The sequence below is a fragment of the Ipomoea triloba genome, chromosome 13 (assembly GCF_003576645.1).
Source record: "Ipomoea triloba cultivar NCNSP0323 chromosome 13, ASM357664v1".
NCBI lineage: Eukaryota > Viridiplantae > Streptophyta > Magnoliopsida > Solanales > Convolvulaceae > Ipomoea > Ipomoea triloba.
Genome location: NC_044928.1, coordinates 2,160,361 through 2,181,900, shown reverse-complemented (window position 1 = coordinate 2,181,900; position 21,540 = coordinate 2,160,361). Strand labels below are relative to the sequence as shown.

Sequence of the window (21,540 nt, the reverse complement as noted above, 5' to 3'; positions counted from 1 at the left end):
GGGGGGGGGGGGGGGGGGGGGGGGGGGGGGGGGGGGGAGCCTTTAGGTCTTTAGGTATAAGATAATTTACAAGAAAAAAATAACTTGGCAGTACATTGCCCTGCCATGTAAATATTTGTCTTTCCTAATGCATGTTCATTTTGGCAGTTGTTCTGTAATTCATTAAGATTTGATTTTTTAAAAAATCATCTGTGTAGCCCTAATATTCTGCTATGCTTGTTCATTATCAGACTTGTGTCTGTTGGAAACTTAGAAGCTGCTGTTAGTTTGCTACTTTCAACTCCTCCAGAAAGCTCATATTTTTATGCAAATGCATTACGTGCTGTTGCACTTTCATCTGCAGTGTCAAACTCTCTACTTGAACTTGCAGTGAAGGTACTTGCTTCTCTAACTGCCTCCTTTTATGCTAGACTTTATTTGGATATTCATCTCATACTTCATCACTTCATGCTATACTTGCGCAGGTGGTTGCTGCAAATATGGTTAGAACAGACAATTCATTATCTGGCACACATCTGCTTTGTGCAGTTGGGAGGTATCAAGAAGCTTGTTCTCAGGTACCCTGCCCCCATTTGCTCATGTAACAGTGCACGAAGTTTTTTTTTTGCTTTCGAGATCATGTTAAATTTGGAAGAAATCTTCTAAGTTTTGCTATTTCCCAATAGAGCATTCACTGTCAAGTCACAAGTGTCATCATTCTTTATGATTTGAACTTGGAAGCATGTTGATAGTTCTCCTTACCCTTCCTTTATACCTTTACATCCTGTCATGTTCATGATTTCACATATTGGTTGCAACTGTTAAATTTCTTTCATTTTGGACATTTCAAGAGGTATTGGCAAGGTCCTCTGGTAAAAAGTGAGGATGAATCACAGCCGCCCATTAGAGTTCATCAATGGTTGAGGGTTTTAGTAAAAAAACACGGGTCAATTTTATAATTATTGCAAACTTTTAAGTTTGCAATATTTTATAAAACTGACCTTGCTCCTTTTTCCCTTATTTTCTGCAACTCTCAACCGTTGATCTATCTAAATGGATGGATAAGATCAATCCTCACATTTTATCTTGGGAGCCTGTTTTCACCTGAACCCTCCCCTATATGTATAATTATATATATTTGATATTGATTTCTGTCAGATATTTTGAGCCTGATCTTTCACTGTTCTCTGTGTCAGCTACAAGATGCCGGATGCTGGACAGATGCTGCAACATTAGCTGCTTCACATTTAAAAGGATCTGACTATGCAAGGTAATTTACTTCTCTCAAGTTTGTAAGAATGATTGAATGGACATTGAAGCTCTGAATTGCTACTATTATTAGATTCATAAGTATGATGTTTCAATACCCTGTATTATTTACAGTCTTCTCATGGTAACGCCTCTGCACTTAACCACGTGCATGCTTATCTGTTAAGACTATAAATTTCATATGATGTCTGTAGTGTCTGGTCTGCTTTTCCTTATTTAGACAAGGACAAGAACCAAAATGCTGTCAAGCACACTACTAGACGGAGGGAATAAGTTTTTTGATACAGTGTCAACAGCATATAAGATGCTAGATGCCAAAAAATCCACGGAACCTTTCTTGTTGGAAAGTTTAGTTGTATGCAGTTGTTTGACTTGCACTCACTAGAGATTTGAAAGTCAAATGTCTGTAGTCATAGTATTAATTGCAACTGTGTTTGGAGTATTCTTACTTTTCTGTGCTTTATCCTGAAGGGTTTTGCAACGGTGGGCTGATCATGTGCTACGTGCTGAACATAACATTTGGAGGTACAATATTTTCAGTGATATTCTATTTTCTAATAGTTTTCGATGCTTCCTCCTCAGCTCGTCTAAATGCTTTTCCCTTAATCTATCGTGAATTCGTGATGGTTTGCAGGGCACTCATCCTGTATGTTGCAGCTGGTGCATTTCAAGAGGCATTGGCAGCATTGCGTGAGGCACAGCAACCAGACACAGCAGCAATGTTTATTCTTGCTTGCCGTGAAATACATGCTGAACTTGTGTCGAGTTTGGATTTGGATGACGAAGCTATAGCAGCAGTGAAGGATAAGTTGGTTAACTTGCCCGGATTGAGTCCTGAAAATGTAGACTCGATTGCGGTTGTTGAATATTATGGGCAATACCAAAGAAAACTAATCCATCTTTGCATGGATTCACTACCATCCTCCGATTAAGTAAACTTGACTCCATACCTTTTACTTGTATTTAGGTTGGTAAAGGTGGTCTCTTCTCTTGGGGCTTTCTTCATATATTTATGATTAATTCTTTGTGGATCCAGAAGGTCTGTAAATGTACTTTTGTATTTATTATATTGGATGAGACATCCATTCATTCATTAAATGAACGCATTTTGGGAAAAATGATATAGAAACAATGTTTGTCAATCTCAACATCTTTGGCTTGTGTTGCTTTAGCTTCTCTCATATCAACAATTCAGCATTCCAATCTTTCTTTCTTTGCAGGCCTTTCTACAGGAATCCAGTGGTGCTTCTGCCGCTGCTGCATTCAAAGATTTGGAAAGTGTTGGGATCAAACATTTATCATTATGCCAAAAACTATAATTAGTAATGAAGACACAATTTTATTTTTTTATACTGTCACATATTTTCGAGAGTCAGAGTGCTATTTTAGACCTTTAGCCAAATGGTGTTGACCTTACTAACTTCTGCCCAACAAAAAGAATTCCAAGAATTGAGATTATATTCATGGAGTTCCCAAATACATGTGACAACTTTAGTTACCATCCTGTATTCATGTGTGGCTAAACTACAAGTAAACATATCTTAACAATCTAAGCATAAATACCGAATGCAGGCCAAATAACTTGTAGTTCAATGACACTTCTATGAGTTTATCAAATGGGAGGTTACAAGTTTGAATTCCAGTGAGGCATTGACACTTCGCTTCAATAGGTTGATAAAATATGTATGGACATATACTACATTGTAATAAAGTTAGTGTAATGTGACATTTTTTTCTATTTTTTCAAGATTCAATGTATTTAATAGTTATTTATATATTTTTGTTATAATAACAATCAGAATTCGTCAATCATAAGTCATAAATCATAACCAACCAAAATATTGAATTAAAATTCAAAATATTCAAAAGTTTGATTTTCAGAATCGATTAAATCATAACCAACCAAAATATTGAATTAAAATTCAAAATATTCAAAAGTTTGATTTTCAGTATCGATTGAAAGATCTTGATTGGTTTGACAGCATTTGTTATGCGGTGGATCATGATTTGAAAACGTTGCGGTTTCTTGTAAGTAAAAAAAAGGCCGCCGTTGAATTTTAACAAATATCATATTTTTAATGTGTTCAGAAAAAAATGAATATACAATATATCTAAAATAAAACTGAATAACTTGTCTCACATATTGTGTTTATATTATCAAATGAAACTGAATAACATGTCTCACATATTGAGTGTAATATAGTCAAATAAATCTGTAGTTGAATTGAAATAATACTTTAGTTTTACTGAAATAAAATTACAATATGTATAAAAAGAAATTGAATAACATGACTCACATATTAAGTGTAATATAGTCAAATAAATCTGTAGTTGAATTGAAATAATACTTTAGTTTTACTGAAATAAAATTACGATATGTATAAAAAGAAATTGAATAACATGACTCACATATTAAGTGTATGTTGTCAAATGAAACTCTTTTTTTTTTGAAAACTTGTCAAATGAAACTCTAGTTATATCAAAATGATGATTTAGTTGTATTGTAATATCAACTACAATGTATATAAAATGAAAATGAATAATAGTTTCACATATTTGAGAGTATATTGTCCAATGAAACCGTAGTTGAATTAGAATTATAATTTAGTAGTGTTGTAATAAGACTAAAGTGTGTATAAAATGAAATTTAATAATAGATCTCACTATAATAAGGCTAAGTATATATAATGTCAAATGAAAGTATGAAACTATTATTGAAACAAAATGAAACTTTAATTACACTGAAATGAAATTATAATATATATATAAAATGAACACGTTATACAAACAGAATTAATTATACTGAATATGTGCTATTAAAACAAATGACACCTATTTGGACTGGATGGTCCACTGTAAAATTTGCCGTTGGACAGAAACTGGGGAGTTGAGACGGAAATGGATGGAATAATCGCAAGTTGGGCACATGGTAGCTAAGGTGCCTCAGTTTTTGAGGTTTCGCTCTCCTTTACCATACCATTATCACACCATCTTCAACTGCTTCTCTTCTACCCTAAACCTTAAACTTGCAATTGCAATTTCAATTTCAATTTCTTATACAAGCAATCACGAGAGAGAGAGAGAAATGGCATATGTAGCTTTAACTTCTCTGATGGCAACACTCGAGCTTGAGTTTCTGCAACCCATCCCAAGGCCGTCTCTTCATTATCATCATCATCAACCACTCATCATATCTTTCTTCCAAAACCTTTCTTCTTTGCGACAATTTCTAGACATATTCCGTTCCCGCAGTGCACCCAGAGATTTGGAAATCAAAATCAGAGACTTCGCACTTGAGGCTGAAGACAACATTGAAACACAAATAAGCAACTTTCTTCTACTCTCCAAACACAATAGTACAGCGCATCAACAAGAATCTTCCCAACAACTCTGTCGAACCTTGCTAGAAGCAGCACAAAACGCAGCAGACTTGTTGAACATTACCAATACACAAAAAGATGGAGAAACACAGAGAATGAGGGCTTGTGATGCTTTAACTTCTCTCATATGGAAGATTCGGTATGACTATGCGGCCTCGGGGAAAATAAGGGTGAATCATATTCCACCAACACTCATCGAATCTCTCATGGAAAACCTTTCTTCTTTGCGACAGTTTCTAGAGATAGCCAATTTTCATGGTGCTGCTTCAATCAAAATCAAAGATTTGGCAACCAGAATCACAGACTTCGCATTCAATGCAAAGCAGGACATCACTAACCAATCAAATGATCTTCGTCATTCCAGATTGACAGATAAACATGAAAAACTTTCCAACAAACTCCTCCAAACCTTGGAAGAAGTAGCAGAGAACACATCAGAGCTGTTGAACAGTATCAACAACACAACCAACGAAGCTGATGAGGCCAGTGAATGTGAAACACAACCACCTATTCCTTGGTTAAAACATAATGCATCCCAATCTGTGAATGTGAATGTTAAGGGAGGAGATAATGGATCATCATCATTGAGGTGCTCTGAGGACACAATAATGGTGGGTCGTCAAAATGATGTTACTACAATAAAGGATCGACTCTTCAGTAGCTTTGGTGGTTTAGATGTAATCCCAATTATTGGGATGCCCGGCATAGGAAAGACTACTTTAGCTCGAACAATTTTTGAAGATCAATTAGTTACACAGCATTTTGAGGTAAAAATCTGGTTTACTATGCCCCAAAAATACAATGAGATCCAAATACAAAGAGACCTCCTTCAGTCAATTACACAAGTTGTAGTTCAGCAACATGAATGTAAAGATGGAAGAACTGTAAGTGAGATGGTGCAGGAATGCTTGATACAAACGAGGTATCTAATTGTTATAGATGACATATGGAGCACTCAGCATTGGAGATATATCAGTGACTGTTTTCCTAGTTATGTGGAAGGAAGTCGCATATTGCTGACCACCCGGTTGTATGAAGTGGCTCATTATGCTTGCCCATTCAAAGGTAATCATCATGTTATGAGTTTACTAGATCCAAATGAAAGTTGGGATCTATTCTGCAATAATTTTCCTCTTGAAAAGTATAGTGCACCAAGATTTGAAAGCTTTAGGAGCCATTTGTCTAATGCTGTGGAGAAATGTGATGGACTGCCACAGGCAATTGTTATAGTGGCAGAGCGTTTATTGGAATGCAAGGACAACATACAACATGAATTGAAAAAGATTGAAAAAGAAATTGAGTTGTTGGGAATTCTAGATTATAGTGCACTCACTTTCATTTACAATCAGTTGCCAGAATATTTGAAAGTTTGCTTTTTATATCTTGGAATTTTTCCAAAGCGCAGTGAAATCCAAGTTAAAACCCTTCTTAGGTTATGGATTGCTGAAGGATTTGTGAAGCCATCAAAGAATGAGGAGTTAGAAAAGATTGCTTATTGTTACTTAAAGGACCTCATTGATAGAAGTCTTGTGTTAATAAGCAATTGGACTATTGATGGAAAAATTAAGACTTGTAGGGTGCACAGTGTCATACATAACATTTGTTTCAGAGAGGCTCAGAAAGAGGGAATTTTATGTGCAGTAAATACTCAGCAACTCCCAAGGTGGGCATTAAATGGATTTGCAAATTCATGTCGTTGGTTTAGTTTATGCAAACATAGTTTTGACTATTATGTGTTGTTTAGTTCAAACAACCCTCGCTCCATTTTCTTCTTTCAAGAAAATTCTGATTTTTTTGTACCCTTCAAGCTATTAAGAGTTATGGCATTCATTCCATCCCCATTCCTCCAAAGAGTGCCAATGCATTTAGGGGATTTAGTTTTTCTTAGATATTTATCTGTAACACAATGGTTTGAAGGTCTCAACGATGTAGTGTCAACTAATCTAAATTTGCAGACACTTGTTGTTTTCGGAAATGACAGTGAATCACAACTTGGAGTACCTACTCTCCATTTGCCATCAACAATTTGGGAGTCACCACAATTAAAGCATCTTGAACTTGGTTCTTTGTATAAGGTTGATCCTCCCAGTGTGGTTAAATGGAATTTGCAAACATTATATTGGGCAGGTCCAACTCATTGTAGAAAGAAATTGTATTCCAGTTTTCCAAACATAAACAAACTGAAAATATTTTGTAAAGAAGACATGGAGCCCATTCACATTGGTGGATCTTCCCGCAAAGACATCATTTTGGATAACTTGGACTATTTAGCACGACTTGAGAGTCTAACGATTTCAGTTTCTGTTGGCTCAGTTGTAACATTTCCTAAACGGTGTATGTTTCCTTCACAACTGAAGAAACTGAGGTTGAAAGGGACTAATCTTTCTAGGAGGGATTTAAATGTAATTGGCACATTGAAATGCCTTGAAGTGCTCAAGCTGGAAAATGCTTTCCATGAAGAAGTGTGGAGAGTAGCTGAAGGAGGATTTTTTGGATTAAAGTTCTTGCTCCTTAAAGATATAAAACTCAAGAGGTTGGAGGCTTACAGATATTCTTTCCCATATCTTGAGCGCCTAGTTCTAAGATGTCTTCATTATTTGGAAGAGATTCCTAGCAGTTTTGGAGAAATTTTCTACTTGAAGTCAATTGAGTTGGATAGGTGCAGCCGCTCTTCCATTGTTGCTTCTGCCAAGGATATTCAAGAGAAGCTAGAGAAAAATTTTGGAAAAGCAAATTTTAAGGTTAGAAGCTCTGCCTTGTTTATTCTTTTATATTAGATGCAAAATATGTTACTATTTAATTATTTTTTTAATCTCATTTGTTTTCTCTATTTTGCATTACTTTTTCATAGATCAAAATCCAGGAGCCTGAATATGATGAATCAGGGAACATAGTAGAGCGTGATGAAGATGTTGGGGTTGGAAAATTTGAAAAAGCTAATTTTGAGGTTAGAAGCTATGACTCAGATCATTCATTGATAATTTTTCTGTTTGATTAGATGCTGAAATTCTTTGCAAAAGCTGTTACTAAATTTCTTTTGTAACCTCAATTTTTTCATAGATCAAAATCCAGGAGCCTGAATATAATGGTGTTGGTAAATTCAAGTCGTACATCCACAAATTAAAGAATAAGAGATGGAGAAATATGTTGAGGCACAAGCCCAAAAGTAGCTTGGTGGGCCAAGCAGATTTGAGAAGAGAAACATGAGATGAGGTTATAAGCTACAGCCCGGTTCATTCTTAAATTTTTATTTATTCATTTTCTATTCCGACTTTCTTTTCAAAATCTTTTACTCTATTTTTCTAATCTCATTTCATTTTGTCCATTTTTGCATGATGTTTTCAGAGGAAGAGTCTGTAAAAGACAACTTGGTCAGGCTCATAGTGAATTAACTGCAATGAGAAAACCGGTATGTACAGAGATACTTATCTGCAAATTAATTGGGTTTAGTGGTTAGTGAAGGATCATGCACTGGTTTCCCTGTACAACCATTGTCATAATGTTGTGGAAAACGTCTTTTTTTTATTTGACCAATTGCACCTTCAATTTGGATAAGATGCTTAATGACAAGGCATGTTGGTTTTCGCAACTTCATTAACTGATCTGATCTTCAGTTCAAAAATTAGATTTTCTTGTTTTATGTTTTTCTTGAATTCAGTTGCAAGTTGTATGTATTGTTAATCTTAGTTGCCTTTTCCAATGTGTTGAGCAGGGCAGGGCAATATTAAGTGCAGAATATCTGGTATCTACATCATATCATTCTTGTGTGTGTTTCAGTACAGTTGGTGAATTCAGGAAATTAAAATTTTCCCAACTACATTCACAACATTCTTCTATATGTCGTCCACTTTCAAGTATGCAATCTCTTTTCAGACAAGTATATGAAAGTAGAAGAAGAAAATGTAAAGTCAGCCCAGCCCTGTATTGGTTTACTAATTTTAAATATTATACTTCAATTCTAATGTAAAGTCATCCATGATTCTACTAATTTTATATGCTTTCAGTTTGATGATGACTTTATTTGCAAAACCTGATCAGTTACTATTTCTTTTTTCTGATCTCAATTCATTTTCTCCATTTTGCATGATTTGTCATAGATCAAAATGCAGGAGCTAGAATATGATGAATCACAGTATACTGATATAGAAGATGACTTGGGCGGAATCACAGTGAGTAGTTAACTGCAACTAGAAAAATGGTATGTACACACAGATACATATTCGCAAAGTTAATTGGCTCTAAACTTTAAATGTTACTGAAGGATCCTGCACTGTCTTTCCTGTATGATAGAATAATGTACAACCAAATTAAATTATAATGTTGGAATAACTTGTGTGATATGATTCAGTAACATTGTGGTATACAACCTCTTTTTTGTTTGATTTGAAACAGATATGCTGAGATTGGTAAGCTAATTGTATACCTTTAAAAAAAAAAAAATTCCAGACTGGGAAGTTGCTGCTATTGCTCAAAGTATTGGAGATCCGGAGGTAAGAGGAACAGGGTGGAGAAATAGAATCAATATTGTTGACTAAACTAGACGAAGTTGATAAGATTAAATCCGTATAATATGGAGTCCTCAATTACATATTCAATATTGATGATGATATGCTAAATGACAGGAATTGGTTTCTCATGACTTCATTAACTAATCTTCAATCCAAAGATAGATTTCATCTTGTTTGGTGCTCTTCTTTCCTTATTCAATTCCAATATACTATCACTGAACATAATTGCCAGCTTTACTTGTTTAAGAAAATGCACTAAGAATGGCCACCTCCTGCAAATGAGAAACCATTCTCTGTTGCAGGAGGTGGCCATTCTCTGTTCTGTTGTTGGACATAATAGAAAGATGGAGCAGCATTCGACGTATATATATGGTTTTGTCAATGTTTCATTCTGAAGGCTTTATATATATGGATAGCTCAGGTTCAGGTAGTTACTATATACCTTTATTTAATAGTTGATGGTATATATATATATATATATATAGAAGTTGGTTCATATGCTGCTATTGCTTCCCGTGTAATTTTGTGGCTTTGCACCACTATGTATGCACAAATGCACCACCACATGTTTAGAAATGCACAAGGGTGTGGTGCATTTTACAAACTGAGTGGTGTTAAGAAATGCACCTCACCCTCGTGCATTTTTGAACACGTGGTGATGCATTTGTGCATATATAGTTGTGCAAAGCTGCACGACCGCACGATAAGCAGTAGCCGCACTAGATCTTGACCATATATGTATATATATATAGGGAAGGGTCCTGGTGCGGGGAAGGGTTGTGCGGTTACGCACCTTAATTATACAAACCACGCACCTTAATCACACAAACATAGCACCTTAAAAACAAACCACGCCGACCTAAAGTTTTAGGCCGACGCACCTTAAGTACACAAATCACGCACCTTAAGTATACAAACCATTGAAACCACGCACCTTAAGAACACAAATCACGCACTTATAAGGTTTTAAAATGGTGCACCTTAAGTTTCAACAATTCACGTACCTTAAGAAGGAAAACAACGCACCTTAAAAAGAAAAACCACGCACCTCAATTGCACCGTAATAGATTTGCCATTTCCTTCTTAATTGCAGGCAGGCAGGCTGCAATACATACTCTGATCTCAGCTTAATTTCCATCTAATGATCAGACTTGAGACTACTGCATATCCCAAATCTTGAGCGTCTAGATAGTCTTAAGATAGATTTTGTTATTGTTTGGAAGAGGTCCCTAGAGCTTTGAAGGCATAGCGGTGAGGCTGAAGTTAATTGAATTGCGTAGGTGTACGTAACACTTGGGTTATTGCTTTTGCCAACCGCTGCTTCCTAGAAAAGCAACGGAAATCTACCTAGCTAGTACAAATTTGATCGAGGTTAGAAGGTACAATGCAAATTAAAGCCATTCAATTCATTCCTAATGAGTATCTATTTGTTGCCAAGTGTCTTTACAATCTCGTTTTCTTCATTTTGCATAATTTTTTTTCAGAACTTTTTAACAACGAACATAAATCGTAAGGAGATGCCTACTAGCTGCTGGTCACTATTATGCTCTTATGCTTGAGTTCATTCAATTCTAATGTTGATGCACCTCCAAGAAATCAGAAATCATGGACCCAGATAGATAAATATGTAAAGCATAGATACAGAGTTTGTTGAGAGGAACTGGGCGGGAAGCTGCTAGTGCTCAAGTATTGGATATGTAGAGTTGAGAGGAACTGCGGGCTTTTGGTGATATACATATCAATATATCATGTTATGTAATGAAGTAGTAGACGGCAAATTATAGTCTATATTGTATTGTAGATTTTGGTCTAAAAATAACCTTCAAATATATGTAGTTGACACATTTTGTACTTGCAGGTGAAAGTTTATGTATCAGTAAGCTTGTAGCTATCATATTATGTGCAATGTTGCAAAAGGCACTGGCCGGCCGCCTAGCGTATCACTATAATCGGTGGTCTAGGTGGTTGGTCGGCTAGGCGGCCAACTAGGCCACCTAAGCGCCGCCTAGACGCTGATCGCCTAGGTCTTCTAGCCGCTGATTAAGCCTCATAAGCACCGACTAGGCCACTTAGTCAGCTACTAGGTCGCCTAGTCGGCCGATTAGCTATTGTTCCATTCTTTTTTAAATGGATTATTTCACTCATAAGGATATCTTTTTGAGTGAAATAATTCTAGATGTTTTTTAGGTTAATACTTAATATTTTTGTATTAATAATTAAAGTATTAAATAGTTTATAATTATTAAGTCTTAAAAATTATAAAAATTTAAACAAATTTTTAAAAAATAAAAAATACACAAGTGCCTAGGCGCTAATTAATTCCCGCATAGGCGCTAGGCGCTCCGAGCGCTTAGCGATTTTTTCAATTATGATTATGTGTCAGTAATTATCAAGTTATTTCTTTACATGTACAAAAATTGTTACTATAGGTACACAATGTGTTAACTGAATGTACATAATTTCAAATTTAAGGATAGTCAATTGACTTTTTTGGTTTGAGCCGATCAACTATGAAGAATATGTTACGCTAGTCTTCTTTGTGGTCTGATCTTTTATTTGCGAAGGTCACAAGATGAGATTTACTTCGTATACATTTTTAGATTTAGGCTGTGTTTGGAAACCCGAAAAATGATTTCTGGAAATCATTTTCCGCGTTTTCAGTGTTTGGCGAGTGAGGGGAAAATGGGGTCAAAGGAAAATAAGGCTTCAGTCAACGGAAAATAGGGTCTTTTTTCTGGAAAATGACTTCCGGAAAAAATTTCCGGAAGTCATTTTCCGGAACTTCACCCTGCTCATTTGCGTCGTCCTCAAGCACCCATCGTCTACTTTGGTGTTGAAACCAGTCGCTGACTGGAAACCAGTCGGCTACTGGTTTGCGGGTTTCCAGTCGGACTGGTTTCGCAAACCAGTCGCCGACTGGTTTTGCGGAAACCAGTTTCTGCGACTTCTTCTTCTTTTTTTTAAAATTTCTTTTTGGTTAATTTGTGTTGATTTCTTGTTTGTTAATTGTTGTGAATTTTTTCCCTTAAAAAAATTATTTTGTTTTTCATTTTCTGGAAAATGAACCAAACACACAAAAGACAGTGTTCCAAAATTCATCCAAACACAGGAAATGAAGTTATTTTTCGAAAAATGACTCATTTTCCAGAAATCATTTTTAAAAGTCATTTTTCTGCTTTCCAAACGCACGTCTTCGCTGTCAAAAAAGAAAAAAAAAAAAAAAAATTTTGCATGTGCGATTTGTTGGCCATGGAATCGGTGTTCTCGAGATAGAGTGAAACTCCAAATTCACCTTCCTGGCAGCCAGCCGGCTTTGTTGAAATTTTCACACAGAAGCTAAGGCCTTTATCACAATCCACTCTCAAACTGCTTCTCAGTTCTCATAATTCACTCTTGTACCTACCTACCTACCTCAAACTTGCAATTGCATTATTATTTTCCCATTGAAGAAATCACAAAAAAAAAAAAATTAGAGTGAGATCGAGATGGCTTATGTTGCTTTAACTTCTCTGATGGAAACACTTAAGCTTGAGTTTCTGCAAGCCACCCCAAGGCTGACTCTTAATGATGTTGATCAACCACCGATCAAATCTTTCTTCCAAAACATCTCTTCTTTGCGACAATTTCTAGACATATTCCAATTTGGTAGGGCACCCTGCAGAGATTTGGAAACCAAAATCAGAGACTTTGCACTTGAGGCTGAAGACAACATTGAAACACAAATAAGCAATTTTCTTCTGGCCAAAGGCCGTACAGCGCATCCAGAAGAAGCTTACCAACAACTCCGTCTAACCTTGCGAGAAGCAGCAGAAAATGCAGCAGAGTTGTTGAACATTACCAATGTAGAAAAAGATGGAGAAACACAGAGAAAGATGAGTTGTGATGCTTTAACTTCTCTCATAGGGAAGTTTCGGTCTGACTTTTCGGCCTTGGGCGAGGATATAGAAAACCTTCCAGCAGTGATCGAATCTCTCATAGAAAACCTTTCTTCTTTGCACCAATTTCTAGAGATATCCAATTTTCATAACTTTGCGGTCAAATATATGGCAGCCAAAATCAGAGTCTTTGCATTCAGAGAAGAAGGGGACATCAATCAACATTTAAGAGAAATTCGTTTTTTCAATGAGACAAGCATTACTGTAAACCCTTTTCAGGAATTCCGCCAAACCTTGCAAAAAGTAGCAGAAAACACAGCAGAGCTGTTGAACAGTATCAACAACATAACCCAAGAAGCTGATGAGGCCAATCAAACTCAACCACCACCTATTCCTTGGTTAAAACATAATGCATCCCAGTCTGTGAATGTGAATGTTAAGGGAGGAGATAATGGATCATCATCCTTGAGGTGCTTTGAGGACACAATGGTGGGTCGTCTAAATGATGTTACTACAATAAAGGATCAACTCCTCTGGCACTTTGATGGTCTACAAGTAATCCCAATAATTGGGATGCTGGGCATAGGAAAGACTACTTTAGCTCGTAGAATTTTTGAAGATCAATTGGTTACACAGCATTTTGAGGTAAAAATCTGGTTTACTGTTCCCCACAAATACAATAAGATCCAAATACTACGCGACCTCCTTCAGTCAATTACACAAGTTGAGCAATATGAAATTAAAGATGGAAGAGCTGTAAGTGAGATGGTGCGGGAATGCTTGAAACACAGGAGGTATCTAATTGTTTTAGATGACATATGGAGCACTCAGCATTGGGATGATATTGAATTTTGTTTTCCTAGAAATGGAAGCATATTGCTGATCACTCGGTCCCATGAAGTAGCTGACCATGCTTGTACGAAATTCATATATCATGGTGTTATGAGTTTACATCCAGATGATAGAGGTTGGGATCTATTTCCTTGCTCATCCAAAGGTCCTCTTGTTATGAGTTTACTTGATCCAGATTATGAAAGTTGGGATCTATTACCTTGCTCATCCAAAGGTCATCATGTTATGAGTTTACTTGATCCAAATGAAAGTTGGGATCTATTCTGTAATATCTTTCCGCTTGAAAGGTTTAGGGCACCAAGATTTAAAAGCTTTAGGAGTCATTTGTCCAATGTTGTGGAGAAATGTGATGGACTACCACAAGCAATTGTTATACTTGCAGAGCGTTTATCAAAATGCAACAGCAACATACGACATGAATTGAAAAAGATTGAAAAAGAAATAGAATTGTTGGGAATTCTAGATTATAGTGCACTCACTCTCATTTACAATCAATTGCCAGAACATTTGAAAGTTTGCTTTCTTTATCTTGGTGTCTTTCCAAAACGCAGTGAAATCCGAGTTAAAACACTTCTTAGGTTATGGATTGCGGAAGGATTTGTGAAGCCATCAAAGAAAGAGGAGTTAGAAAAGATTGCTTATTGTTACTTAAAGGGCCTCATTGATAGAAGTCTTGTGTTAATAAGCCGTCGGACTTTTGATGGCAAAATTAAGACTTGTAGGGTGCACAGTGTCATGCATAATATATGTTTTAGAGAGGCTCAGAAAGAGGGAATATTATGTGCAGTAAATACTCAGAAACTCCCAAGGTGGTCATTAAATGCATTCACAAATTCCTGTCGTTGGTTTAGTTTATGCAAACATAGTTTTGACTATTATGTGTTGTTTAGTTTAAACAACCCTCGCTCTGTTTTCTTCTTTCAAGACAATTCTGAAATTTTGGTACCGTTCAAGCTATTAAGAGTTTTGGCATCTGTTCCATCTCCATTCCTCCAAAGAGTGCCAATGCATTTAGGGGATTTAGTTTTTCTGAGATATTTATCTATAACACAATGGTTTGAAGGTCTCAACAATGTAGTGTCAACTAATCTGAATTTGCAGACTCTTGTTGTTTGCGGAAGTGACGGTGAATCACAACTTGGAGTGCCTACTCTCCATTTGCCATCAACAATTTGGGAGTCACCACAATTAAGGCATCTTGAACTTGGTACTTTGTATACTGTTGATCCTCCCAGTGTGGTAAAGAAGAATTTGCAAACATTATCTTGGGTAGGTCAAACTCATTGCAGAAAGGAAGTGTATTCCAATTTTCCAAACATAAAAAAACTAAAGATATTCTGTAAAGAAGACTTAGAGCCCAGTCACATTGGTGGATCTTCCAGCAAAGACATCATTTTGGATAACTTGGATTATTTAGTACAACTTAAGAGTCTAACGATTTCAGTTTCTGTTGGCTGCATTGTAACATTTCCTGAACGGTGTCCGTTTCCTTCACAACTGAAGAAATTGAGTTTGAGTGGGACTAATATTTCTGGGTGGGATTTAACTGTAATTGGGTCATTGCAGTGTCTTGAGGTGCTCAAACTGGAAAATGCTTTCCATGAAGAAGTGTGGAGAGTAGCTGAAGGAGGATTTTATGGATTAAAGTTGTTACTACTTGAAGCTAAAAAACTCAGGAGGTTGGAGGCTTGCCCAAATGCTTTCCCATTTCTTAAGCACCTAATTCTAAGATGTTGTCATTATTTGGAAGAGATTCCTAACAGTTTTGGAAAAAAATGCTTCTTGGAGTCGATTGAGTTGGATAGTTGTTGCTGCCCTTCCATTGTCACTTTTGTCAAGGATATTCAAGAGAAGCAAAATAAAGAGTATTCAAAAGCAAATTTTGAGGTTAGAAAAGCTCTAGCTTGTTCATTCTTTTTTATTAGATGCTCAACTTTGCAAAATTTTTTACTAATTAATTTGTTTTGTAACCTTATTTGTTTCCTCTGTTTTGCATTACTTGATAATAGATCAAAATCCATGGGCCTAAATATGATGAATCAGGGTATATAGTAGAGTGTGGAGAAGATGTTGGGGTTGACAATTTTGAAAAGGCAAATTCTGAGGTTCGAAGCTATGGCTCAATCATTCATTGTTAATTTTTTTTTCTTTTTTATTAGTTGCTAAACTTCTTTCCCAAATCTGTTACTATTTAATGTTTATGTAACCTCATTTGTTTTCATAGATCAAAAAGGAGGCTGAATATGATGAATCAGGGCACATAGTAGTAGAGTGTGTAGAAGATGTTGGGGTTGGCAAATTTGAAAAAACAAATTTTGAGGTTAGAAGCTTAACTTCTTTGCAAAATCTGTGACGATTTAATTCTTTCTTAACTTCATTTTTTTTTCTATATTTTGCGTTACTTTTTCATACATCAAAATCCAGGAGGGTGAATATGATGAATCAGGGTGTGTAGAAGATGCTGGGGTTGGCAAATTGAAGTCCTACATCCCCAAAATAAAGAAAAAGAGATATTGTTGAGGCTCAAGCCCAAAAGTGGCTCTGCCAAGCAGATTTGAGAAGAGCAACATGATTTAGAAAACTGGTATGCCCAGAGATACATATATATCTGCTAATTAATAAATATAATTGGCCGGGTTTAGTGTTTAGATGTTAGTGAAGGATGGGATGGGATGGGATCATTAACTTATCTTCAATTCAAAAATTAGATATCTTTTCTTGAATTCAGTTACAAGTTGTATTATTAATCTTAGTTTCCTTTTCCAATCTGTTGAGCAGGGAGGGCAATATTAAGTACAGATCGAATTTCTATCTTGTATCAACATCATATCATTCTAGCTTGATGCATCATTCTGGTGTGAGTTTCAGTACAGTTGGTGAATTCAGTAATCTCTTCTCTTCTATATGTCGTATGCAATCTCTAGCTACACAATCATGGATGTTACAGTTTTGAGGTTAGACGCTGTAGTACGTGTATTATTCATTCTTAATTATTTTATTTATTTATTTTCAATTTTGAGATGACTTTCTTTACAAAATCTCATCTATTTCTATTTTTTTCTGATCTCAATTCATTTTCTCCATTTGCATGTATTTTCATACATCAAAATACATGGAGGAGCTAGCCAGAATATGATGAATCACACTGTATACTGATATAGAAGATTACTTGGCCGGAATAACTGCAATTAGAAAAATGGTATGTACACACAGATACTTATCTGCCAAGTTAATTTGCTGGCTCTGATCTACACTTTAAATGTTACTGAAGGATCCTTTAACTCATCTCTCAACATAGACAACACACAAACATGGGAGGTTTTGGTACCGTTCAAGCTGTAAACAACCCTCGCCCTGTTTTCTTCTTTCAAGACAATTCTGAAATTTTGGTACCGTTCAAGCTGTTAAGAGTTTTGGCATTTGTTCAATCTCCATTCCTCCAAAGAGTGCCAATGCATTTAGGGGATTTAGTTTTTTTAAGATATTTATTGGCAACATAGTGGTTTGAGGGTCTCAGTGATGTTGTGTCAAGTAATGTGAATTTGCAGACACTTATTGTTTCAGGTAGTGACAGTGAATCACAACTTGGAATAACTATTCTCCATGTGCCATCAACAATTTGGGAGTTACCCCAGTTAAGACATCTTGAACTTGGTGCTTTGTATACGGTTGATCCTACCAGTGTGATTAAAAGGAATTTGCAAACATTATCTTGGGTAGGTCCAACTCATTGCAGAAAGAAAGTGTATTCTAATTTTCCAAAAATGAAAAAACTGAAAATATTCTGTAAAGAAGAGTTAGAGCCCAGTCACAAAGGTGGATCTTCCAGCAAACACATCATTTTGGATAAATTGGACTATTTAGATGGGCTTAAGAGTAACAATTTCAGTTTGTATTGGCAGTTTTGTAACCCTTCCAGAAAGATGTATGTTTCCTTTTATGTTAAGAATCCCACATTGATAAAAATAAGAGAGAAAATATGGGTTTATAAGGTTATGGGTTAGACTAGCTAATTAGTTGAATTCAATCTTTTAGTGTGGTTTGGCCATGTGCATTATAGCCCAATTGAGTGACCCTAACCCAATATTAAATTATAACACTTTACAACTGAAGAAGCTGAGGTTGAGTCGGACTCGTGTTTCTGGGTGAGATTTAAAGGTAATTGGGAGGTTGAAATGTCTTAAGGTGTGTTCCATCAACAAGTGTGGAGAGTATGTGAAGGAGAATTTGATGAATTAAACTTCTTGCTCCTTGAAGATAGAATACTCAAGTGGTTGGAGGCTGTCCAATATTCTTTCCCCCTTCTTGAACGCATAGGTCTAAGATTATGCAATTGTTTGGAAGAGATTCCAAGCAGTTTTGGAGAAATTTTCTGCTTGAAGTCAATAGATTTGGATAGGTGTAGCCGGCCTTCCATTATCGCTTCTGCCAAGGATATTCAAGAGAAGCTAAAGAAGAATTTTGGAAAAGAAGATTTTAAGGAAGCTCAGGCTTGTTCATTCCTTTGTATTAGATGCTCAACTTCTTTGCAAAATCTGTTACGATTTAATTTAAACTTTTTTTTTTTGTTTTCTGTATTTTGCATTACTTGATCATAGATCAAAATCCAAGGGCAGTGGCCTGAATATATAGAAGAGTGTAGAATATGTTGAGGTTAGAACGAAGTTATGGCTACCTCGTCTCATTCATTCTTAATTTTCTTGTTTTTCTTTTTTGATTAGATGCTAAGCTTCAATCTTTGCAAAATGTGTTAGTATTCCTGATTTGTTTTTTCTGTATTTTGCATGCTTCAAAATGGAGGAGACTGAATGTGATGAATCAGCTCAGCAGGGCACATAGTAGAGTCTGAAAAAGGTGTTTGGGTTGGCAAATTCAAGTCCCACATCCAAAAACTGTAGGAAAGTGAGATGGAGAAAGAATCAGTAAAAGACAACTAGGTTGGGCTCATAGTGAATTAACTGCAATGAGAAAACTGGTATGTACAGAGATACTTATCTACAAATTAATTGGGTTTAGTCTTTAGATGTTATTGAAGGATCATGCAGTGGTTTTCCTGTACAACCATTGTCATAATGTTGGGAAAGCGTCTTTTTTGTTTGACCAATTGCACCTTCAATTTGGATAAGATGCTTAATGGCAAGGCATGTTGGTTCTCACAATTGCACCTTCAGTACAGTTGGTGAATTCAGGAAATTAAAATTTTCCCTACAGTTGGTGATGCAATCTCTTTTCAGACAAGTATATGAAAGTAGAAGAAGAAAATGTAAAGTCAGCCCAGCCCTTTACTGGTTTACTAATTTTAAATATTATACTTCAATTCCCTGTTGATTATTGGTTGTTGTTTTCCTTTGTTTCTATTATGTTTTTACACCAGGACTGGACTGGACTGATTATACTTATAACTTTTCAGATGTGTAACCTTCTTGTTGTTGCTTCTGTCACGTTGTTCCGAGAAGAGCTGCTGCAGAATCATGGATGTTACAGTTTTGAGGTTTGAAGCTGTAGTGTAGTGTATTCATTCCTAATTAATTAATTATTTCAATTTGATGACGACTTTATTTACAAAATCTGATCAGTTACTATTTCTTTTTCTGATCTCAATTCATTTTCTCCATTTTGCATGATTTGTCATAGAGCAAAATGCAGGAGCCAGAATATGATGAATCACATACAGTATACTGATATAGAAGATGACTTGGGTGGAAGCAATTAGAAAAATGGTATGTACACACAGATACATATTTGCAAAGTTAATTGGCTCTAAACTTCAAATGTTACTGTAGGATCCTGCACTGTTTTCCCTGTTCGATGATATGATAATGTACAACCAAATTAAATTATAATGTTGGAATAACTTGTGTGACATGATTCACTAACATTGTGGTATGCAATCTCTTTTTTTTTTTTTTTTTTTTTTTTTGTTTGATTTGAAACAGATATGCTGAGATTGGTATGCTAATTGTATACCTTTAAAAAGAAAAAGAATTTCCAGACTGGGATGCTGCTATTGCTCAAAGTATTGGAGATCTGGAGGTAAGAGAAACAGGGTGGAAAAATGGAATCAATATAGTTGACTAAACTAGACGAATTTGATCAGATTAAATCCGTATATGTTGGAGGATATGTGTTAGGGGTATTAATGTACATTTACAAACACATTCCACGTTTACTTTTCTATCCCTTCTATCTCCATCTTCCTCCTGTATATATACACGCACTGCACTTGCTCTTAGAAGTTCAATACACTGTAAGCTTCATTGAACAGAAATAAACATTCATCCTTTATCTCCTCTGTTCTTGATCTCTTCACTGTCAGTCCATAATCCAACAGTATAATATGGAGTTGTCAATTACATATTCAATTTTGATGATTAGATGCTAAATGGCAAGAATTGGTTTCTCGTGACTTCATTAACTAATCTTCAATCCAAACATAGATTTCGTCTTGTTTGGTGCTCTTCCTCCCTTATTCAATTCCAATATACTATCACTGAACATAATTGCCAGCCTTACTTGTTTAAGAAAATGCACTACATATTGGGGGACACCCAAATTAAATGGTTTCTCATTTGCAGGAGGCGGCCATTCTCTGTTCTGTTGTTGGACATAATAGAAAGATGGAGCAGCATTCGACGGACATATATGGTTTTGTCAATGTTTTATTCTGAAGGCTTTATATATATGGATAGCTCAGGTTCAGGTTGTTACTATATATCTTTATTTAAGAGTTGATTATATATTTATGTGTCGTTGTACTTTTTTTTTTTTTTTTTCAGAATATTTTGCATTGCTCCTAATATTATTGTAGCATGACTATTTTTAGGCATCGCCAACAAATTTGCTTAAATGGTGTTAAAAATGAATGCATTTTAGTATATTCAACATACCATCTTCTCATATCCTCGTTGTTCTAATGAGTTAATTCTTTTTTGGTCATAGATTTATATATGTCATTTCACTTTTAGTTTCTATTTCATAAGTCACTCAAAATCCTTAGACACCCTGCTGCAACATTTCCCATTACGGAGTATATATATTTTTTCTTCATTATGTAAGGATAGAATGGTTGAAATGGTTATACACTGATGAGTGATGACAACCGCAATAACATAACTTTTAATTCAAATATAAAATAAAAGACATCAAACCATGCATTACACAAGCTAATATTACACAATAGCTACTGTGCGCACATAACCATATATATTACATATTAAAGAGTCATTTCCATTTTTGGTCTTACTGTTATTGGGGCATTGCCAATTTTAGTCCACTTCATTAATTTTTGCCACATTGCGGCCAGTCTAATTTAGTCCTTGCCACTTTTAGTCCACTGTTAAAATTTTCGTCAGAGAACCGTCCAAAACAGGGGTATTTTTGGTCTTTTCATGTTTTGGTCATCTCCTTGACCCTTTGTAGTGGTTTTCCTTACACATTTTCATCCAATAAAGAGGTCCGACGAAAGCCATGTGAGCCACATTACAAAGCCATGGCTTTCGCCGGACCTCTTTATTGGATGAAAATGTGTAAGGAAAATCACTGCAAAGGGTAAAGAAGATGATTAAAGCATGAAAAGATCAAAATACCCCTGTTTTGGACGGTTATTTGACAAAAAATTTAACGGTGGACTAAAAGTGGCAATGACTAAATAAGATTGGCCGCAATGTAGCAAATATT

At 35.7% G+C, this 21,540-nt stretch overlaps 3 protein-coding genes across 21 annotated transcripts in view; all 3 read left to right on the top strand.

The window, feature by feature from the left end:
* Window positions 1–2,746, top strand: part of LOC116001896 (WD repeat-containing protein 11-like) — a 25,534-nt gene extending 22,788 nt beyond the window's left edge. Inside the window, exons 16-21 of one of the 2 annotated variants that reach the window (XM_031241847.1) lie at window positions 231–375; window positions 465–557; window positions 1,176–1,249; window positions 1,720–1,773; window positions 1,883–2,215; window positions 2,469–2,746. In XM_031241847.1, the coding sequence (XP_031097707.1) occupies window positions 231–375; window positions 465–557; window positions 1,176–1,249; window positions 1,720–1,773; window positions 1,883–2,180 (664 nt within the window). In that variant the 3' untranslated portion in view covers window positions 2,181–2,215; window positions 2,469–2,746. Of the gene's footprint in view, window positions 1–230; window positions 376–464; window positions 558–1,175; window positions 1,250–1,719; window positions 1,774–1,882; window positions 2,397–2,468 lie in introns of those variants that run through there. The other variant, XM_031241846.1, reaches the window with a different exon arrangement.
* Window positions 2,747–4,127: 1,381 nt separating this feature from the next.
* Window positions 4,128–11,027, top strand: LOC116002363 (putative late blight resistance protein homolog R1A-10). Of its 5 annotated transcripts, none has more exons than XM_031242479.1 (10): window positions 4,128–7,369; window positions 7,480–7,575; window positions 7,689–7,841; window positions 7,974–8,037; window positions 8,341–8,530; window positions 8,738–8,826; window positions 9,021–9,118; window positions 9,439–9,563; window positions 10,230–10,515; window positions 10,621–11,027. In XM_031242479.1, exons 1-3 carry the CDS (start codon window positions 4,175–4,177, stop codon window positions 7,833–7,835), a joined length of 3,438 nt encoding a protein of 1,145 aa, XP_031098339.1. In that variant the 5' UTR covers window positions 4,128–4,174; the 3' UTR covers window positions 7,836–7,841; window positions 7,974–8,037; window positions 8,341–8,530; window positions 8,738–8,826; window positions 9,021–9,118; window positions 9,439–9,563; window positions 10,230–10,515; window positions 10,621–11,027. The 5 variants fall into 5 exon arrangements, with proteins under 5 accessions (XP_031098339.1, XP_031098341.1, XP_031098336.1 ...); XM_031242481.1 differs by having other exon boundaries at window positions 8,726–8,826; window positions 10,230–10,507; XM_031242476.1 differs by having other exon boundaries at window positions 8,726–8,826.
* Window positions 11,028–12,437: 1,410 nt separating this feature from the next.
* Window positions 12,438–20,760, top strand: LOC116002844 (putative late blight resistance protein homolog R1C-3). 14 transcript variants are annotated; one of them, XM_031243017.1, is made up of 13 exons: window positions 12,438–15,750; window positions 15,873–15,968; window positions 16,088–16,183; window positions 16,288–16,447; window positions 16,642–16,817; window positions 16,989–17,062; window positions 17,135–18,516; window positions 18,664–18,838; window positions 18,990–19,126; window positions 19,274–19,354; window positions 19,498–19,583; window positions 19,800–19,896; window positions 20,439–20,750. In XM_031243017.1, the coding sequence occupies exons 1-4, from the start codon at window positions 12,622–12,624 to the stop codon at window positions 16,381–16,383; spliced, it is 3,417 nt and encodes a 1,138-aa protein (XP_031098877.1). In that variant the 5' UTR covers window positions 12,438–12,621; the 3' UTR covers window positions 16,384–16,447; window positions 16,642–16,817; window positions 16,989–17,062; window positions 17,135–18,516; window positions 18,664–18,838; window positions 18,990–19,126; window positions 19,274–19,354; window positions 19,498–19,583; window positions 19,800–19,896; window positions 20,439–20,750. The 14 variants fall into 14 exon arrangements, with proteins under 14 accessions (XP_031098877.1, XP_031098880.1, XP_031098878.1 ...); XM_031243020.1 differs by having other exon boundaries at window positions 16,982–17,062; window positions 18,462–18,516; XM_031243018.1 differs by having other exon boundaries at window positions 16,982–17,062; window positions 17,428–18,516.
* The last annotated feature ends 780 nt before the right edge of the window (window positions 20,761–21,540 follow it).

What these genes read in the sequence shown, in the direction of transcription:
- LOC116002363 (XM_031242480.1), top strand. Translation starts at nt 4,175, where the DNA reads ATGGTAGCTAAGGTGCCTCAGTTTTTGAGGTTTCGCTCTCCTTTACCA. An exon ending in TTGGAAAAGCAAATTTTAAG is followed by an intron (nt 7,370 to 7,479) that starts GTTAGAAGCTCT and finishes ACTTTTTCATAG; the next exon opens with ATCAAAATCCAGGAGCCTGA. An exon ending in TTGAAAAAGCTAATTTTGAG is followed by an intron (nt 7,576 to 7,688) that starts GTTAGAAGCTAT and finishes ATTTTTTCATAG; the next exon opens with ATCAAAATCCAGGAGCCTGA.
- LOC116002844 (XM_031243023.1), top strand. Translation starts at nt 12,622, where the DNA reads ATGGCTTATGTTGCTTTAACTTCTCTGATGGAAACACTTAAGCTTGAG. An exon ending in ATTCAAAAGCAAATTTTGAG is followed by an intron (nt 15,751 to 15,872) that starts GTTAGAAAAGCT and finishes ACTTGATAATAG; the next exon opens with ATCAAAATCCATGGGCCTAA. An exon ending in TTGAAAAAACAAATTTTGAG is followed by an intron (nt 16,184 to 16,287) that starts GTTAGAAGCTTA and finishes ATCAAAATCCAG; the next exon opens with GAGGGTGAATATGATGAATC.